This window comes from Poromitra crassiceps (assembly GCF_964638095.1).
Source record: "Poromitra crassiceps genome assembly, chromosome: 22".
Classification (NCBI taxonomy): Eukaryota; Metazoa; Chordata; class Actinopteri; order Beryciformes; family Melamphaidae; genus Poromitra; species Poromitra crassiceps.
In genome coordinates, this window is record NC_139647.1 from 14,335,112 (window position 1) to 14,352,391 (window position 17,280).

General features: G+C 44.7%; 2 protein-coding genes across 5 annotated transcripts; one reads left to right on the forward strand and one right to left on the reverse strand.

The window, feature by feature from the left end:
• The first annotated feature begins 631 nt into the window (after positions 1 to 631).
• erlec1 (endoplasmic reticulum lectin 1) lies at positions 632 to 11,929 on the forward strand. 4 transcript variants are annotated; one of them, XR_014553667.1, is made up of 15 exons: positions 632 to 883; positions 1,075 to 1,179; positions 1,773 to 1,853; positions 2,021 to 2,104; positions 2,206 to 2,269; positions 3,578 to 3,624; positions 3,716 to 3,939; positions 5,404 to 5,545; positions 6,611 to 6,772; positions 7,353 to 7,412; positions 7,978 to 8,102; positions 8,352 to 8,429; positions 9,046 to 9,121; positions 9,874 to 11,189; positions 11,322 to 11,929. XR_014553667.1 is itself a non-coding variant. In XM_083658441.1 (14 exons), exons 1-14 carry the CDS (start codon positions 740 to 742, stop codon positions 9,943 to 9,945), a joined length of 1,464 nt encoding a protein of 487 aa, XP_083514567.1. In that variant the 5' UTR covers positions 632 to 739; the 3' UTR covers positions 9,946 to 11,929. The 4 variants fall into 4 exon arrangements, 2 of the variants coding, with proteins under 2 accessions (XP_083514567.1, XP_083514568.1); XR_014553668.1 differs by having other exon boundaries at positions 9,874 to 10,881; positions 10,926 to 11,929; XM_083658441.1 differs by having other exon boundaries at positions 9,874 to 11,929.
• A 2,651-nt stretch (positions 11,930 to 14,580) lies between these two features.
• On the reverse strand, positions 14,581 to 16,893 carry gpr75 (G protein-coupled receptor 75; the record flags this gene model as incomplete). Its single annotated transcript, XM_083658172.1, has 2 exons — positions 14,581 to 15,498; positions 16,195 to 16,893. 2 exons carry the CDS (start codon positions 16,891 to 16,893, stop codon positions 14,581 to 14,583), a joined length of 1,617 nt encoding a protein of 538 aa, XP_083514298.1.
• Between the last annotated feature and the right edge of the window lie 387 nt (positions 16,894 to 17,280).

Genomic DNA, 17,280 nt, shown 5'->3' on the forward strand with positions numbered 1-17,280 from the left:
TGAATGTTCAGAAAACAGTGAAAACAAAAAAATAGTAGGCTTTTACTTTGAAATTGTACATCAACTCTCATAGCGTGCAATTGTAATTATAATATGTAAAAATTAGAACATTTAATTAGTATAGATTTGTTCTGGGAGTGCGCTTTTATTTTGAAATCAGTTCTCGCACGCTTTTACAGTAATGCCACGCACCACAAAACGCACCACAAAACAAGTGGGGGCTAGAATGACAGTGCTTTCCGAGGTGAGGGCTGGCTTGACTGCAGTGAAATACTAGCGATGTGGGCACGCCGCACAACTCATACTAGTTAACTGTCGCGGGTTCCGCATTTCTGGATGGCAGTGACGTCACGCGGATTCGTCCTATAATAAAATGCACAAAGTTGTAACACTGCATATTTCGAACATAAACTCATTAATGTATTCCTCAAGCGCTGCGTTTATATTTTTGTGAAAGTCAAATGAACATGTAATGGTCTCCTGCCGTAGGCAGAGGGCGCTGCTGTCGGCACAGCTCGACGTACAGACGGAAAACGACGTGGCAAGTAAATCATTCCCTTCCGGTGCTACATTCTGTCTGTTGACATTCTCTCCGAGTCACTCTAATGCTGTCAGAGCACGGTTTGAGATTAACCAGCTAATGTGAGAGAAACTAGTCATATCGCAGGCCGTTTAGGACCGAGTCTCATGGTCAGGTCAGCGGAACGTTAGGAGCTCGACAGCCGCGCACGGGGTGACGATGGCCGGACTGCTCGTGCTGCTGCTCAGCGGTCTGCTGGAGGTCTGCAGCGGAGTTTCGGCAAACAGAGGAGGGTCAGGGTACCCCTCCTTTACCGACGAGATCCCCTTCAAAATCACCTGGCCAGGCGCCCAAGTCACGCTGGTAAGCTACGCCCTGCATTTTAGCTGCACTCTTATCATTCACATAATTTTCCTATGAGCTGGAGGACATGTTACGAGGACATGTGACTTGTTTCCTACTATTAAACGTTATGCAGCCGTATGTTAGTTCGCTTTACATCTTATCCATGTTTTCTCCTGCAAGTGACGTCACTTTTCAACTGTGTATTTCAGCCGGTGTCTGGTGCATTTTACAACGAAGATGACTTCGTCATCATGACAACAACAGAGAAGGAGAAATACAAATGCCTCTTACCTTCCGTATCAGCTGGCGATGAGGTGAGACTCCACATCCTTTAATCATTTTCAGCTCAGCAAACTTATCAACTAATGTTAAGTTAACATTACCACCAATTGAAACAAGCAAGAGGGTATATCTTATCTTTCTATGTGGATTGTGACTAGTGAGTAGGGCTGGCCGATAATTCAGTAAGTCATTGTTATTAGTGATCGGGCCAGCAAAGCGGCAGGGCCAGTGTTTGCCAATATTCTTCTTCTTCAAGTTAGACTTCCCATCATCATCATCATCATCATCATCATCATCATCAGTATATAAATGGGAGCTAGGACTCTGTCTGTCTCTCTGTTTCTCTGTCCCACTGATGACTAGCCTGGGTAAATCCAGCCCCCACGTGACCTGCTCTCAGACCTCTGGTTCTCAGCCTGCAGTAGTTGGTGGGTGTAGTTCGGTCGAAATAAAATAGTTCCAACATGAAACTGTTCACAACAAGGTCTGTAAATTATCAGAAGGCCGAAGTCTCTGCGGCCGATATCTCCAAAACTCAGGCAACTAACACAAAATGGTCGAGATGGATAAATAGCACTCACTGCAAGTGAGGTGTGTTGGTTGTGTTCTTGTGTTTGTGTGTCAGGATGAGGACAAGCTGTATGACGGGCCGGATCCAGGAGCCTTGCTGGAGCCACTGTTCGAACAGAGCAGCTGCTCCTACAGGGTGAGTCCTCTGTTTACCTTCTGTTTCCTTCTGCTAAGTTAGTAGAGCCTATCCCAGATCTTCTCAACATGATTTTTCTGATGGTGATTGGTGAATTGAAGACTCATCTGAAACTCTGTACTGTAGTCGCCGTGATACCTAACTCTCCTGGGTGGTGAACATTGCAGATTGAGTCGTACTGGACATATGAAGTATGCCATGGGAAGCATATAAGACAGTACCATGAAGAGAAGGAGACTGGGCAGGTCAGCGTGAGTGGATCATATGATTTTCACAGCCTTAGTGTTAACTTTGTTCTTACAATTTATTACAATATTGATTGAAAGCAATAATTTAATTCATATTTCCACAGAAAATCAGCGTTCAGGAGTACTTCTTGGGAAACATGGCGCAGAAAAGCCAATCTACAGGGACAGGTGAGTTTGTTTGTTAACTTTATTGCATTGCGTGTTTGGTTGATAGTATTTGTATAATTATCAGCTCATTCATAGTTTTTAGCGAATGGCTGCTCAATGGTTAGCACTGTCTCCTCATAGCAAGAAGAACGTGGGTTTGAATCTCCACTCCGGTCCTTTCTGTGTGGAGTTTGCATGTTCTCCCCGTGTTTTGTATGGGTTTCCTCCCACAGTCTAAAGACATGCTGTGCTTGTGTAGTATCCTAATGTATATAATAACCCAGGGGTTCCCAAACTTTTTTGGCTTGTGACCCTATTTTGACGTCACAAAAATCTAGGGACCCGAGACATTTCAAATTCCGGTACACCATCCATAATATCATCAGTGACATCGTCAGTGATGTCACATAATGCTTCTTTTTGCCCGCAGAATTCTGAATTTAATCTGAGAATTCTGACTTTAATCTAAAAATTCTGACGTTTTTCCTCGAAATTCTGACAGTAACTTTGAATTCTGACTTTAATCTCAGAATTCTGACTTTATTCTCAGAATCCTGATTTAAAGTTATAATCTAAAAGATTTTCATCTAAAAAAAAGAGTCACTCACAATGTTGATTGAGGCTATAGGTCCATTTGGTTGAAGCCTTTGCAGTATATATAGTGACATTATGTGACATTATTAGGGGCGGCTGTAGCTCAGGAGGTAGAGCGGGTCGTCCACTAATTGCGCCTCCTCCAGTCTGCATGTCGAAGTGTCCTTGGGCAAGATACTGAACCCCAAATTGCTCCCGATGGTGTGCCAGCACCCTGCGTGGCAGCCTGCCGCCATCGGTGTATGAATGGGTGAATGTGCCTACTGACTGTAAAGCGCTTTGGATAAAAGCGCTATATAAATGCTATATAACGCTATATAAATGCAGGCCATTTACCATTATTACACTGTTTGGCTCTCACCTGCAATTACCACCCACCCAAGAGAACAAAACTGAAATCTTAGAGATTATCACTTTAAACTCAAAACAAAACAAAACAAAAATCGCAAGTGACCTTAATCATCTTCGGTAATATTAAATTGCGTGTGGTGTATTTTCTTTCTTTTTCTTAAGAAATTTCAGGCGACCCTATTTAAATTCTAGGCGACCCCACTTTGTGTTGGGACCCTAAGCTGGGGAACCACTGATGTAACCTATATGCTGTCTGTAGATATAGGATGTATATGACTGTGATGGCGCTATGTGAAGCCCTTTGAGACATGAGGGGAGCTAAACAACTGAACTGAACTGAAGGGTTTTCTTTCCTTACTAAAGCAATGCGATCTTTCTTTGCAGAAAAAGGGGACGAGGCAGATAATGTGAAATCAGAACCAGAGAAAGAGGTAGGCGTAACGACGAAGCACCTCTGGGCAGCCAAGTTTGTCAGTTTAGTCGTTCACCTGTTTCACCTTCTCGGCTTTGATCTGTGTCCAGGTGCCCAGTAAGAACATCGAAGGCCAGCTGACTCCCTACTTCTCTGTGGAGATGGGCAACGGGACTCCGTGCGTGCTGAAAGACGGCGAGCCGCGCGGCACCTCCGTGCTGTACGTGTGCCACCCCGAGGCCAAGCACGAGATCCTGTCCATCGCCGAGGTCACCACCTGTGAATACGAGGTGGTGGTGCTGACGCCACTGCTCTGTGCGCACCCTAAATACAGGTACAACATCTAGAGTTGGTTATGAAGTCTAAATAGAAGTACAACATCTAGAGTTGGTTATGAAGTCTAAATAGAAGTACAACATCTAGAGTTGGTTATGAAGTCTAAAATAGAAGTACAACATCTAGAGTTGGATATGAAGTCTAAATAGAAGTACAACATCTAGAGTTGGTTATGAAGTCTAAAATAGAAGTACCACATCTAGAGTTGGATATGATGTCTAGCGGGACAGGATCAGGCCTCTTCTGATTTTGTCAGTTTTAGTAGGGGGTGATGTGGCTCAGGAGGTAGAGCGGGTCGTCCACTAATCACTTTGGATAAAAGAGGTCGGTGGTTCGATTCCCCCGGCTCCTCTAGTCCGCACGTCGAAGTGTCCTGGGTGAACGATACTGAACCCCAGAGTGCCACAGGGATGACGTATTTTTGTAGGGCAACCCAGAAGTCATGCACTTCCTGGTTCCCTCGTCTCAAAGTCAATGGGATTTTTGCATGGGGATTTTGGTTAAATGCCGCAAATCAGATCGGTGGTTAACAAACATTTGTGAAATGTCGAACTTTGCTATCTTGACTGTTCATTTAAAACCTAATAAAGACCCCACCCTTTGCAGTAGCTATAGGCCCGTATCAATTCTAAATGCTGAAATGAAGATATATGCTAAGGTGTTAGCCATGAGACTGGAGACACATATGACCAAACTTAAACATTATGATCAGACTGGCTTCATTAAGACCCGTCAAGCGGCAGACAACATACGTAGACTACTTCATGTGATTAACTCGTCTCAGGACATGCCCTCACCCTGTGCTGTCCTCTCACTGGATGCCAAGCAGGCTTTTGACCGTTTGGAGATTATATTATTATTTCTTATTATTATCTCACACGTATATCAGTTAATGTGGTATTACCTAACTTGCTTTTTGCTACATTACCTATTATGCTCCCATCTGATTATCGCTACTTTTGTGACACAAGTGCAGCACACAACAGGTTGCCTCTTCAGCAACTTGTGTAGTTTAACTTTCAAACTTCACTCTAATCAGTTTGTGTTTGCACAGATGGCACGACTCACGCGCTCTGTCAGAGGCGCAGTGAATTATGGGCATTGGAGTTGACTAACTCGCTTTCAGTGCTCAACAGCGTTAGCTTTTTTTCCCTCCACCAAACTTAATTATATCAAAGAGAAATGCCAGGTCTGAACGTCAATTTTGAGCATCACAGCACACAAGATGAATACAACTAAAATGTACTTGGACAACTGTTAATTTACCATAGTAAATATATGGTGGTAGAATATGGAGTTCTTTATTTAAACCAAAGCGTTGCGGCTATAGGAGCCTTCATCTGGCTCTATTTCTGTCACGGTGATAGTGACTTGTTCCAGCAGATGAGGTTCTGGCTTAAAATCTTCCTGTATCCAAACACTGTTGAAAGTGACGGGGTCTAACTACAGTATGTTGTTCCAGGTTCAAGTCTTCCCCGGTCAACGCCATCTTCTGCCAGGCTCTGTCAGGCTCCCCTCTGAGGCCCCAGCGCCTCGGCCAGCTGGACCGAGATCAAGAGGATCAACTCAAACCTCCTTTCAGTGCCGTCCCCGAGCCCAGAGAGGTGAGAGCCACCTTACCTGCGGGTAAAAAAAAACACAGGGAGAGCGAGAAGTGGGTGCTGCGCGTAGGGGTTGCAAAGGGGCAGAAAATGTCTGGTAACTTTCCGTATTTTATTTTCTTTTTTCCATGGGAAGTTAAGCTTGGGAATTTTTGGAAATTTTGACTCCTAGGGTGGAGACTCTGAAGATGATGGGTCATTGCTGCAGTTATGGACTCCGGGGAGTCCCAAAATCGTCACTGACAGACACCGCCCACCCACCTAGGCACCATCGTGCAACTGTGTGCCATCGGCTCATACATACTACATCACAGTTGCTCGAGTGACATTGCTGATGACGTCACAATTGCTCAAGTGACATCACTGATGATGTCACAATTGCTCAAGTGACATCACTGATGACATCATCGCTGATGACATCACAATCGTGACACACATTGCCGCCACAGACAGACACCACTAGCCAATTTTTGACAAACAATATTTTTGTGTGTGTTGCGAATATTCAAAATTTGAATCTTTCCACGGGAATTTGTGAACAGGGACTGACTGGTGTTTTGGGTAATGTCATTTCTTTCTTTTTCTTTTGCAGATTATGAAAGTGCAGTGCAGATTGTGACCTTTCAAATGACGTGTCATACATTGAAATCTGACAATAGTTGAAGATTATGCTTATTTTGTTCATACCCCCCCCCACACACACACACACACGCACACACTCCAAAAATAATAATAATGGGAGTTTGGGAGTTAACGGGAATAAACAAATGTATTTTATACTAACTGCATTTACCATATACAGACAGTAAATATAGACATTTTGTTTTGAAGTGGACGATTTTGTTCAATTTTTTATTTATTTATTTGCATTAGAAATGTTTGTATGGCAAAAAACAAAATGTTTATATTTAGGTCTTGTATATGACAAGGTAAATACAGTTAGAGTAAATTAATTCCCATATATTCCTGTTAATTCCCATGGAAAGTTTCCAACTTTGAATATTCTGCAACCCTAGCTGCGTGTGAAAATGACACCGAGCTCATTCGTCCCTGTTTGACCTGTTCCAGGAGGAGGTGTCTCCAGTGAGAGAGGAGGCCTTCACCTCCACCCACAGGCCCCTGGCTGTGGGCGGGCAGAGCCAGGTCACTGTGGGCTCCACACACATCTCCCGTCTCACAGACGAGCAGCTCATCAACGAGTTCCTCAGCGGCTCCTACTGTCTGCATGGGGTGAGGCCAGAGAGGGAGACTTAGACTCGAGGCTGCACACACAGTGATTTGAGACTCGTCCTCAAAAGACTTGAGATTTGGACTTGAGATTTGGGACTCATGAGCAATCTTTATTTTTTGTTTGTATTTGTTGGTGCATTATCGTTAAGGGTACTACTAATAATAATGTCAAGTAATCAATGCTGATACTGTTTGCTAATAAAGAAGTGAGGATAACAAAGTAAATTAAAGGTAAAGTCCCACTGATTGTCACACACCTGAGTGTGCGAAATTTGTTCTCCACATTTGACCCATCCCCTGGGGGAGCGGGGAGCGGCAGCAGTGCCGCGCTCGGGAATCATATGGTAATACAGTAGCCTACATGCTTTGAATCCCTTAGTTTTAGCTATGCAGTGTTCTAAGCAGACTGGATGGCATGCAGCAGATGATAGAACGCTCATCCATAAGAGACTTGACTTGGACTTGGCCAAAAATGACTTATGAGCATCTCTGTATGTTGACTGAACTGTAGACTGGAATCTAATGATGATGATGTGTGTGTGTGTGTGTGTGTGTGTGTGTGTGTGTGTGTGTGTTTCAGGGCGTGGGCTGGTGGAAATATGAATTCTGTTATGGGAAGCATGTGCATCAGTACCATGAGGTAAGTCCTATCTTGGTAGTGTGGTAATGTGGAGTATTCTCAAATCTACTACAATTGCCTGAAGCTGTTAGCATATGCACACGCACGCACACACACACACACACACACACACACACACACACACACACACACACACACACACACAAAATGTGACTGAGGATTTCAAATAGCATAATGGTATTTTTAACTGGATATATAATTTAAATCAGGATTCCCAGAGGCCTTGGAAATCCTTGAAAGTTTGAAATTTAATGGATGGCCTTGACTATTTTCTTGAAATTCCTCAGTATGCCTCAGCTCTTCCCATACTGAGGAAAAGCCTGTAATGAGATTTACAGGTTTAAAATGAAGGATTTCACCACGAGGTCTTTATGAATGTCTAATTCTGACCCACGTCACGGCTTATCCCAAAACATGCCCATTTAGAGTCCTTGAATTTCACCAAAACAGACCTTGGAAGTCACTCAAAACTCATTGAATTTGATGTCCAAAGTGAGCATGGGAACCCTGATAAAAGTACTGGATTGAAATGTACCACCGGTCAAAATGTTCCTTTCCCTCCCAGGATAAAGAGCAAGGCAAGAACATTGTGGTGGTGGGCAGCTGGAGTGCCGAGGAGCATCTTGATTGGGCCAAGAAGAACGTTGCTCGCTCCTACCAGCTCAAAGATGACGGCGTGCAGAAAGTCAAGTATGCCATTCATACTTCTGTGAACTTGTCTGTCATGTCACGTGACAGACAAGTGTCATGTGACAGACAAGTGTCATGTGACAGACATGTGTCATGTGTGTTGTTGTCTTGGACCCCAGGAAGACTAGCTGTCATCTAGGCGTCAGCTAACGGGGATCCTTATAATAAAAAAATAAACAAACACAACATGGGTAGAACACATAAAGCTGGTTTCTATGATTCCTCGTCGTTTCTTGTTTCCCGCCACAGGTTGGTTTCGCACCTCTACGGCCACGGGGACGTGTGTGATCTGACCGGGAAGCCCAGACAGGTCATCGTCAAGCTCAAGTGAGTCAAGGAGCCTTAATAAGAAGGATAAGACATCACTCATGTCACGACGTTGAAATCTTGCATTGGGGCCAGTTCTATTGAAGTGAATGGGACAGGCAGGATAAGTCCCACTATAAAGCATCATATCTGTGTCGTTTCACCTTTGATTGAAAAATGCATCCACCAGATTCAAGAAAAGACATTATGTGATGTTGATTGATGGGGTTTTTATGTAAATGTGTGCATTTGTTTTCCTTTTTAATGGTCTCCAAACAGATCATGGCTCTGTCCAGCAGCTGCATATAGCTCAACTCAAGCCCCTGTTTGGTCCAAAATTGAGCGAGATTAGCTAACTAGTATACATCATGATACATGACCGAACAGGGCATCAGTCAACATCACATAATGCGTTTCCTTTAATCTGGCATTTTTCAATCCAATATGAAACGACACAGATATGATGGTTATAGCAGGACTTACATGCCCATCGCCATTCACTTCAATACAACTGGCCCCATTGTAAACTTTGAACGCTGTGATACGAGTGATCATTTTAGGATCATTGTGGAAACTGCACATTCCCGGGCTGACGCATGAGTCAGGAAATAGCCTGACCCCATCTTCTCTCTGTCAGATGCAAAGAGTCTGAGTCTCCCCACGCTGTGACCGTCTATATGCTGGAGCCACAGACCTGTCAGTACATCCTGGGGGTAAGTTCACCTCTGACGTCTGACGAAGTGAGTCAGGAAGTGACCCACACACGTCGTGACAGCGTATCGTATGAGGGTCACGCTGAACCTCACATACAGTCGTGCTCAGTGCTGCTGAATGCTGACAACTGAATTAAAATAGAATACGGATGTCGGTTAGAAACCCAACTTCATTTTTAAAATACAAAACATATGCAGCCACACTTAGCGAAATTGACTGCTGTCCCAGTTAACTCATTCCCTGCCACTGTTTCAAAGGAAGATTTGCCAGCCACCTCCAGGCTTTCTGATCATTTTCAATAATCTTCCAAGACCCAGGGAATATTTTCTTCTAGGACTATGTAAGGACTGAATATCCCAAAAGACAGAACAGAGCCTAGTCTACTTTCATAGAAAAAAACACTCAGAAATGTTTCAGTGAAAAAGGGGACTGTCACCTAAAGGTGACTAGTTTGTATCCCTGCTTTACCTGACTACATTTTGCTTAGAAAACTGCAAGATAAAACTATAGCATACATATGCAAGGATAACCCACCTTTTGAAGACTGAGAGTACAAAATAAGAAATGGAGTGAAGGAGTTGTAATTAGTGCCTGATGAGATATTTATTTTAACATTTAATTTATGTTCATGATTCATTCTTAAATCTTTAGATTTCCCCTTTCTCTCAAGTAGCCTACTCCCTGTAGTACCTCCATGTACCCCAGTTTGGGAAGCACTGACACAAAGGTATTATTTGTTGTTGTTGATCAGGTTGAGTCTCCAGTCATATGCAGGATTCTGGACACTGCTGATGAGCATGGACTTCTGTCAATCTCCAACTAAATGGACAAAGATGCCACGACAGCAAGAGGACATGAAGGACCTGGAGGACAGACGTAGAGGAGTGTACTTGAAGAGACAGGACATGATGTAGAAACAAGACTGACTGGAGGGAGAAGAGAGGCGCCCACCACACTACGCTGAGGCCTAGACTGGAGGTTGAGGGAGGTACAGGTCGGCCCTCAATGTAACCCAGGACCACAGCCCATCTGTGCCAGGCGCATGCTGCACTCCAGCAGACAGACTTATTCAGACTCTTAGAAAACAAAAATAAACTAGAAGTGCACTCAGAGAGTGCAGGCCTCCACCAAGGCCAATACTCCAGTCTGCTATGATGTGCACATTTTGTGAGACGGATCAGAAGCCTGACCCTGACCTACCCACATCCCCCCCAGCCACTGCCCCCTACCCACCCCTCGAACCCTGACTCTCGACGACCTTGCTATCCCTAGCTACGGCCCCTTTTCCCTAGCCCCGCCCCTCCCTTGACCCGAATCGGATTGGATCCGCCCCAAAATGTAACGGGTTCTTCCTGGGCCCATGCTACCCCCTCCCACCAAGTTTCATTAAAATCAGCCCAGTACAAACAAACAGGACCAAAAAACACAACTCCCTTTGGCGGAGGCAACGAGGCAGACACCTCACTCCAGAAGGCAGTGGACTTCCTGCCTGAACTTCATCTCTATGCTTCAACTTGTGTGTATCATCAGAGGAATCAATGTCCATGGTGTTTTTCATTGTCATTTTAAGTCTTGGTATGTGGGTAATTTGAAATGATCAGCTGTCTGACTGCAGTACAGTATGTAGGTAATTTAAAATTGTCAGCTGGTTGACTGCAGTACAGTATGTAGGTAATTTGAAATGATCAGCTGCTTGACTGCAGTACAGTATGTAGGTAATTTGAAATGATCAGCTGGTTGACTGCAGTACAGTATGTAGGTAATTTAAAATGATCAGCTGCTTGACTGCAGTACAGTATGTAGGTAATTTAAAATGATCAGCTGGTTGACTGCAGTACAGTATGTAGGTAATTTAAAATGATCAGCTGCTTGACTGCAGTACAGTATGTAGGTAATTTAAAATGATCAGCTGCTTGACTGCAGTACAGTATGTAGGTAATTTAAAATGATCAGCTGCTTGACTGCAGTACAGTATGTAGGTAATTTGAAATGATCAGCTGCTTGACTGCAGTACAGTATGTAGGTAATTTGAAATGATCAGCTGGTTGACTGCAGTACAGTATGTAGGTAATTTGAAATGATCAGCTGCTTGACTGCAGTACAGTAAGTGGGTAATTTGAAATGATCAGCTGCTTGACTGCAGTACAGTATGTAGGTAATTTGAAATGATCAGCTGCTTGACTGCAGTACAGTATGTAGGTAATTTAAAATGATCAGCTGCTTGACTGCAGTACAGTATGTAGGTAATTTGAAATGATCAGCTGGTTGACTGCAGTACATTATGTAGGTAATTTGAAATGATCAGCTGCTTGACTGCAGTACAGTAAGTGGGTAATTTGAAATGATCAGCTGCTTGACTGCAGTACAGTAAGTAGGTAATTTAAAATGATCAGCTGGTTGACTGCAGTACAGTATGTAGGTAATTTAAAATGATCAGCTGCTTGACTGCAGTACAGTATGTAGGTAATTTAAAATGATCAGCTGCTTGACTGCAGTACAGTAAGTGGGTAATTTGAAATGATCAGCTGCTTGACTGTGGCACTTTGCACTTGTAGATATACCATAATGCAACAAAGCGAGTTTGAAAATGTGTTGTGCAGAACTGAGTGTACTGTTGTGTTCTTTTACAGGATGAGTGAGTGAGTAACTTAAGATGAACTAGCTCGTGCTGCAGAAAGGCGAGTGTTTGAAATGTCATAAATGGATGATTGTCTGTGGGTCTCTATAAGAGGTAGTCTGTGGTGTTTCTAAGGATGCACACTGGGACTCTGATCACTATTGTACCATGGACAAAAAGGAATAAATTGGCTGCAAAGAATAAAATTAAAACATGAAACCGTGTTCAGCTATATATTACCACTATATATACAGTATGTATATATATATATATATATATTATATATATAATTTTTCTCTCTCATCAATTGTCCACTCATGCTAGGTATATGTGAAGTCATATTTCCTTGTTGGAGAGAATGTATTTGGCGAGCCTCTGGCTGCTAAAAGGATGTTTTTATGCAGACTTTTGAATAGCAGCATCAATTGAGGGCCACCGAAGGGTGCTGTTGCTGTGTTTTGTTCTTTACATATAAAGACATTCAGATTTTTGTTCATTTACCCAAAACTGATCACAAATACAAAATGACATGGTAATTAATTCATGGCAACATTTGCACAGAACTTACAACAGTAGCAACTGCAGTTGTTATTAAACTATTTGTATTCTTATTCATATCAACCATTTTTTATTCCAAAAGTGAGCTGTAACTTTACAAGACTAGTTCACCCAAAAAGGAACATGTTGTCATGATCTCCTCCCCCTCATGCCAGTTGAAAGTCAAGTTTGTCCATATAACACAGGGGGTGGCCAGCACAACTCCTCATACTATAGCAGCCTTATCCAAAACAACTGAAGTCAGTGGGGACTGTTCTTCAGAGTTCCAAAAATACCTATTTACACCAGCCTGGATCCAGACCTTTTCTCCAGATCAATTCCAACTCCAGAAAAATACCTCCAGACCAATTCAGTTTGAATATCACCCCAAATGCCCCCCCCCCCCCCCCCGAAATATATAATAAATAATGTTTACCGAAATACTCTCATTCATTAGTCTAAATCGTATTTTATTGAATGCAAAAAAGTTTTTTTTTAAATTCTGCATTATATATCGGCCACCCTGCTCTCTAAATATCAACATCGGCCATTGAAAACCCCATACCGGTCGACCCCTAGTTTTTATGACAGTGTTGGTCAGTCTGTCTGCTTGACAATCCCATTTTTCTGCTGTAAAAATGATCGAAGTGAGATGAACAGACTAAAAGCTTTATCTCATTAGATAAAACAGATGTTGACCAGGTTTTTTCCTTTAAGGACATAATTTGCAGTTGAAAAAAAGTAATAAATCACAATATATTGCAATATCGCAATACTCAATATATCGCAATACTAGCACAATACTATCGTATTGTGACTTAAGTATCGTGATAATATCGTATCATGGGGCATCTGGTGATTCCCACCCCCGACACTGCTGGCAGGAATGTCAACAAAACAGGTAACGCTCAGATCCACTGCACTTGCCAAACATTTATTAAGTTAGAAAATGTATGAGGTTCATAAATACAATTTTCTTCTGAAGAGAAAGAATTTAAAGTGCCACATAGGGGTGTCACAGACTAGTTGACTATCAAAACCACTAGTTGACAATGTGCATCATAGTCGACTAATCATTAATCTGTGGTTTTAAGAACAAATAGATAAATTGAACATAGATTTGTTTGAACAATCATTTTCTACATTAGGCCAAGTTAAATAAACAGGATTTGGGGTACTTAGGCCATATTCAGACTAGGAGGCCAAATCTGATTTGTGAACTTTAGTGACCTATTAATGACTTTATCCAGATTGGTTTTATGAGTCTGGACGCTCCAAGTCTGATTTGTGTCACGAGTCCCAAACCACATATGGAGGTAGTTTCCAATCTGCTTTCGACCTGCTGTGACTTCAGTGTGGACGCGCTGATCACCCAAATCTGATTTGAACGTCACGCGTAACTCGTCATCAAATGCTTCTGGCAGGAAAACCACGTACGTATTTACTGACGCCCACGTTGTTACCATAGCAACCCATGCAGATAGGCTTTTTAGGTCTGAACATACAGATCCAACTAGAAAATCAGATTTGTGGCAGTGCGGACACACTCCCAAATCAGATTTGGGAAACCAATCAAGATAATGATGATTAATGACTTTATCAGCAAATCAGATTTACCTGTAATGTGAACATGGCCTTAGAGACAAACAGGCGGTATCTCCAGCTCAGACAAGTTGCCGGGGTTTAGCGGCTCATTACTGGCTGTTTCTGGGACCTTTTGATGAGAATTGATCATTTCTATTGGGTGAAAAGAAAAGATGTATCTCCCGTGACTATTCGAGTAAGCGACTACTTTTTGGGAGTAGTCAACTACCAAAATGCAGTAGTTGTGAATGCCCCTACCGTATGCCATCGAAAGCCATGTGTTGGCAGGTCCAGGTTTTCACTCAAACTACTACAGTAGTTTATAATCATTTGGTTGGATTGAAAACCCGGAGAGTCTTGGCTCAGGGTGGCACATGGTTGAGTACCACTGGTGTACAACATGAAAATGTCTGTAAAAAATAGTCAGTTCATTAACACCAAATAACACTGGGACAGACATTTCCATTACAAATCTCTTGCTTCTAAACAAGGCTGTAGTTACTTATTTTCCACGGCGAAGCCTAGAGTATAGCTTCTTAATTCACTGTTTCCACACAACTGAACTTTACATGTATGTCCACTGCAGAAGAGAACAAAAGTTTTAAATACTGAATCCATATACAGAAAATGGGCTGTTGTTGTGTTACTCTTGTGAATCAGTGAGATTTAAAGCCATGACAAGGGGAATCCAAATCTTGTTTCTGTTTTGCAGCTCACCGACTAGACTGAGGGTATGGGAATCTGGTGCACAGAGGTGCTGTCAAAGTCGTGCAGTGTGTCCTGGTGAGTGTGGTAGTGCATGGCTATGTAGGACTTCGCAAAGCCAAACGTCTGCGAGCCGACAGGCTGCTGCAGGCTGTTGGGGGAGCTGGGCTCTGCGGAGGGACTGCTGTTATAGATACTGTAGTAGGGCTCGATGCGGGTGTTGATGGGCGTGGAGGTACTGGGGGGGCGAGCTTTGCGTCCGCCTGTGGCCCTGGGGCTGCCGGCACAATCCCTGGAGTGACTGGGCCCACACGCCTGGTCCACCAGCCTCCTGTGGGGCTTGGGCGACAGCACATAGGCCGAGTTGGTCTCGTGATGGGAGGACTTATTGCGGTTGACTTCCAGGCTGCCCTTGCCCATGGCGTGCAGGCGGGTCTTTTGCGTGCAACAGAGAAACCCCAGCGCCACCCACTGGAGGCAGCACAGCACGCGGCGGCGGAGGCCCGCGCTGTTGCGCGAGTACACAAACGGGTTGATGCCCGACTTGAGGAAGATGAGCACGAAGCCGCACAGCTCAAACTGGTAGTGTGCAAAGCTGCTCTCCGGACACAGGACATCTTGGGCCAGCGACACGCCCATCGGCAGGCAGCACAGCAGCACGGAGAGCACGATCACCACGCACGTCAGCACCGCCTTGGAGTCCTTGGGCGTGGACAGGTTAAGCGTAGAGACCCGCTGGCAGCAGGTGGCTCCTCGGGCAGCTCCGGGCACCGGGGGCTGGCTCCCCCTGTTGGCGTAGGAATGCGTCTGCATGTGCTGCTGCGGGTTGTTGTAAGCCTGGTCGCGGTAGAGAGGCGGGCCCTGGACTGCCATGAGAGGGGGAGGGAGCGGGGGTCGCGAGGCGTCTACGGAGATGGCGGGACACTTCCTCACCTGTAGGTGTGGGGGGGAAATTGATACAATAGCATCGCAATATTTTGTGTGGGAATATATCACATTACATGAATGCCAAGTATCGCAATATTTTATTATATAAATTGTCAGGTGTGTGCAACATTTATGACAGGTTTTTATGACAGTGTTTGTTTGTCTGTCTCCTTGACAATTTTGCTGCAATAAAAATGATTGAAGTGAGATGAACAGACTGGAAACTAGCTTAGATAAAACTGATGTTGACAAAGTTTTCTTTTGGGGACATAATTTTCAGTGGGGGGGGGGGGGAGGTAATAAATCGCAATACTAGCACATCACAATACTATCGTATCGTGACCTAAAGGAGAACGTCACCAAAAACAATGCTGATTTATTTTGCGCCATGACCTCACACACATCGGAAAACTGTAAACAGTTTTGCATTCGTTCATTTAGTTTGACAGTTATTGAGAGTTGATTTGAGTTAAAGTTGATGCCAGTGATGTCATTCATGCACAAATGACATCACTGGTCCACAACTTCAAAATCATCTCTCGAAATGCCATTTAGGAACCTATTGTTGGTATATGCGAGGGAAACTTGGAGGGTATCACGCCAGGTCACGCAGGGTCAAAGCCTTCCTTCAGCAAAAAAAAGGGCAAGATCACGTGCAAAATAAACCAGCATTGTTTTTCGGTGCTTCCCACCTCTGCTCACCTGGGCGTTCTTCCTCAGCGTCTGGGCGATGGTCAGGTAGGACACCGACACCACGGCCACGCAGAAGGCAAAGTCGGCCAGGTAGACGTACAGCAGCACCCCGGGCCGCCCGCCTGCAAGGCCGAAGTGAGGCAGGCACGGTCCGTCTCTCCGCGGGTACGCCCGCACTGTGAGGAGGGCGGCCAGGCTGAAGCTGGATGTCCACAGCAGGGCAGTGAGCGCCAGGGTGCAGGGGAGCGAGGCGCTGCGGTTGGGCCGCTGCCCCAGGACCATGCGCAGGCGGTGCAGGGCGATGACGGCCACCGTCTCCAGGGACATGAGGACGAAGCCCGAGCTGCTCAGGTGGAAGGCGGAGCAGAAGCTCCTGGAGACTCCGCCGCCTCCCCCGGCCTCCAGGAAGAGCACCAGCGCAAACACGGGCGCGCTCACGCAGCAGACGAACAGGTCGCAGAAGGACAGGTTGAGGATCATGAAGTCGAAGTTGGTGCGGAACTTGCGGAAGGCGGGGTCAAAGAAGGACAGGAAGACCAGCAGGTTGCCGTAGGAGCCCAGGCAGAAGATGAGGACGAGGAGGAGAGAGCAGGAGGTCAAGGTGGCCGTGTGGATCACGGCCCAGCCTAGGGGTGCGTGTGACCCCCCGCTCAGGTTCTGCTGTCTGGGCACATCCACCAGCTCTGATGGTGCACCAGTGCTGTTCATGGTATCAGTGACAAGCTATGAGGATCACCAGCTCATTGGTTTGAACATCATCCCTCTGTACGGAGGGCTTCAGGGGGGTGGCAAGTTCTGCCGCCTCCTTGGTAGAGTGCTAGGACGGATACAAATCATTATTAGCAAGGCTATTTAAAAGGCAGTGCACACTGCTCATCCACGTTAAATAGAACATAGCCTGAGCCTACCATTCCTCCACCCCTGAACACGCACACATGCATCTGCTTGCTGAAATCCATGAACAGTGGGTTATGGACCACATCAGTGCTCGAATCTTCTAATGCGGGTTTGAGCCCATTATACATCGTCAAAATGGCTTATTAACCGTTCATAGGCTACACATTGGGGATCCATCCACACCGACCGATACACACT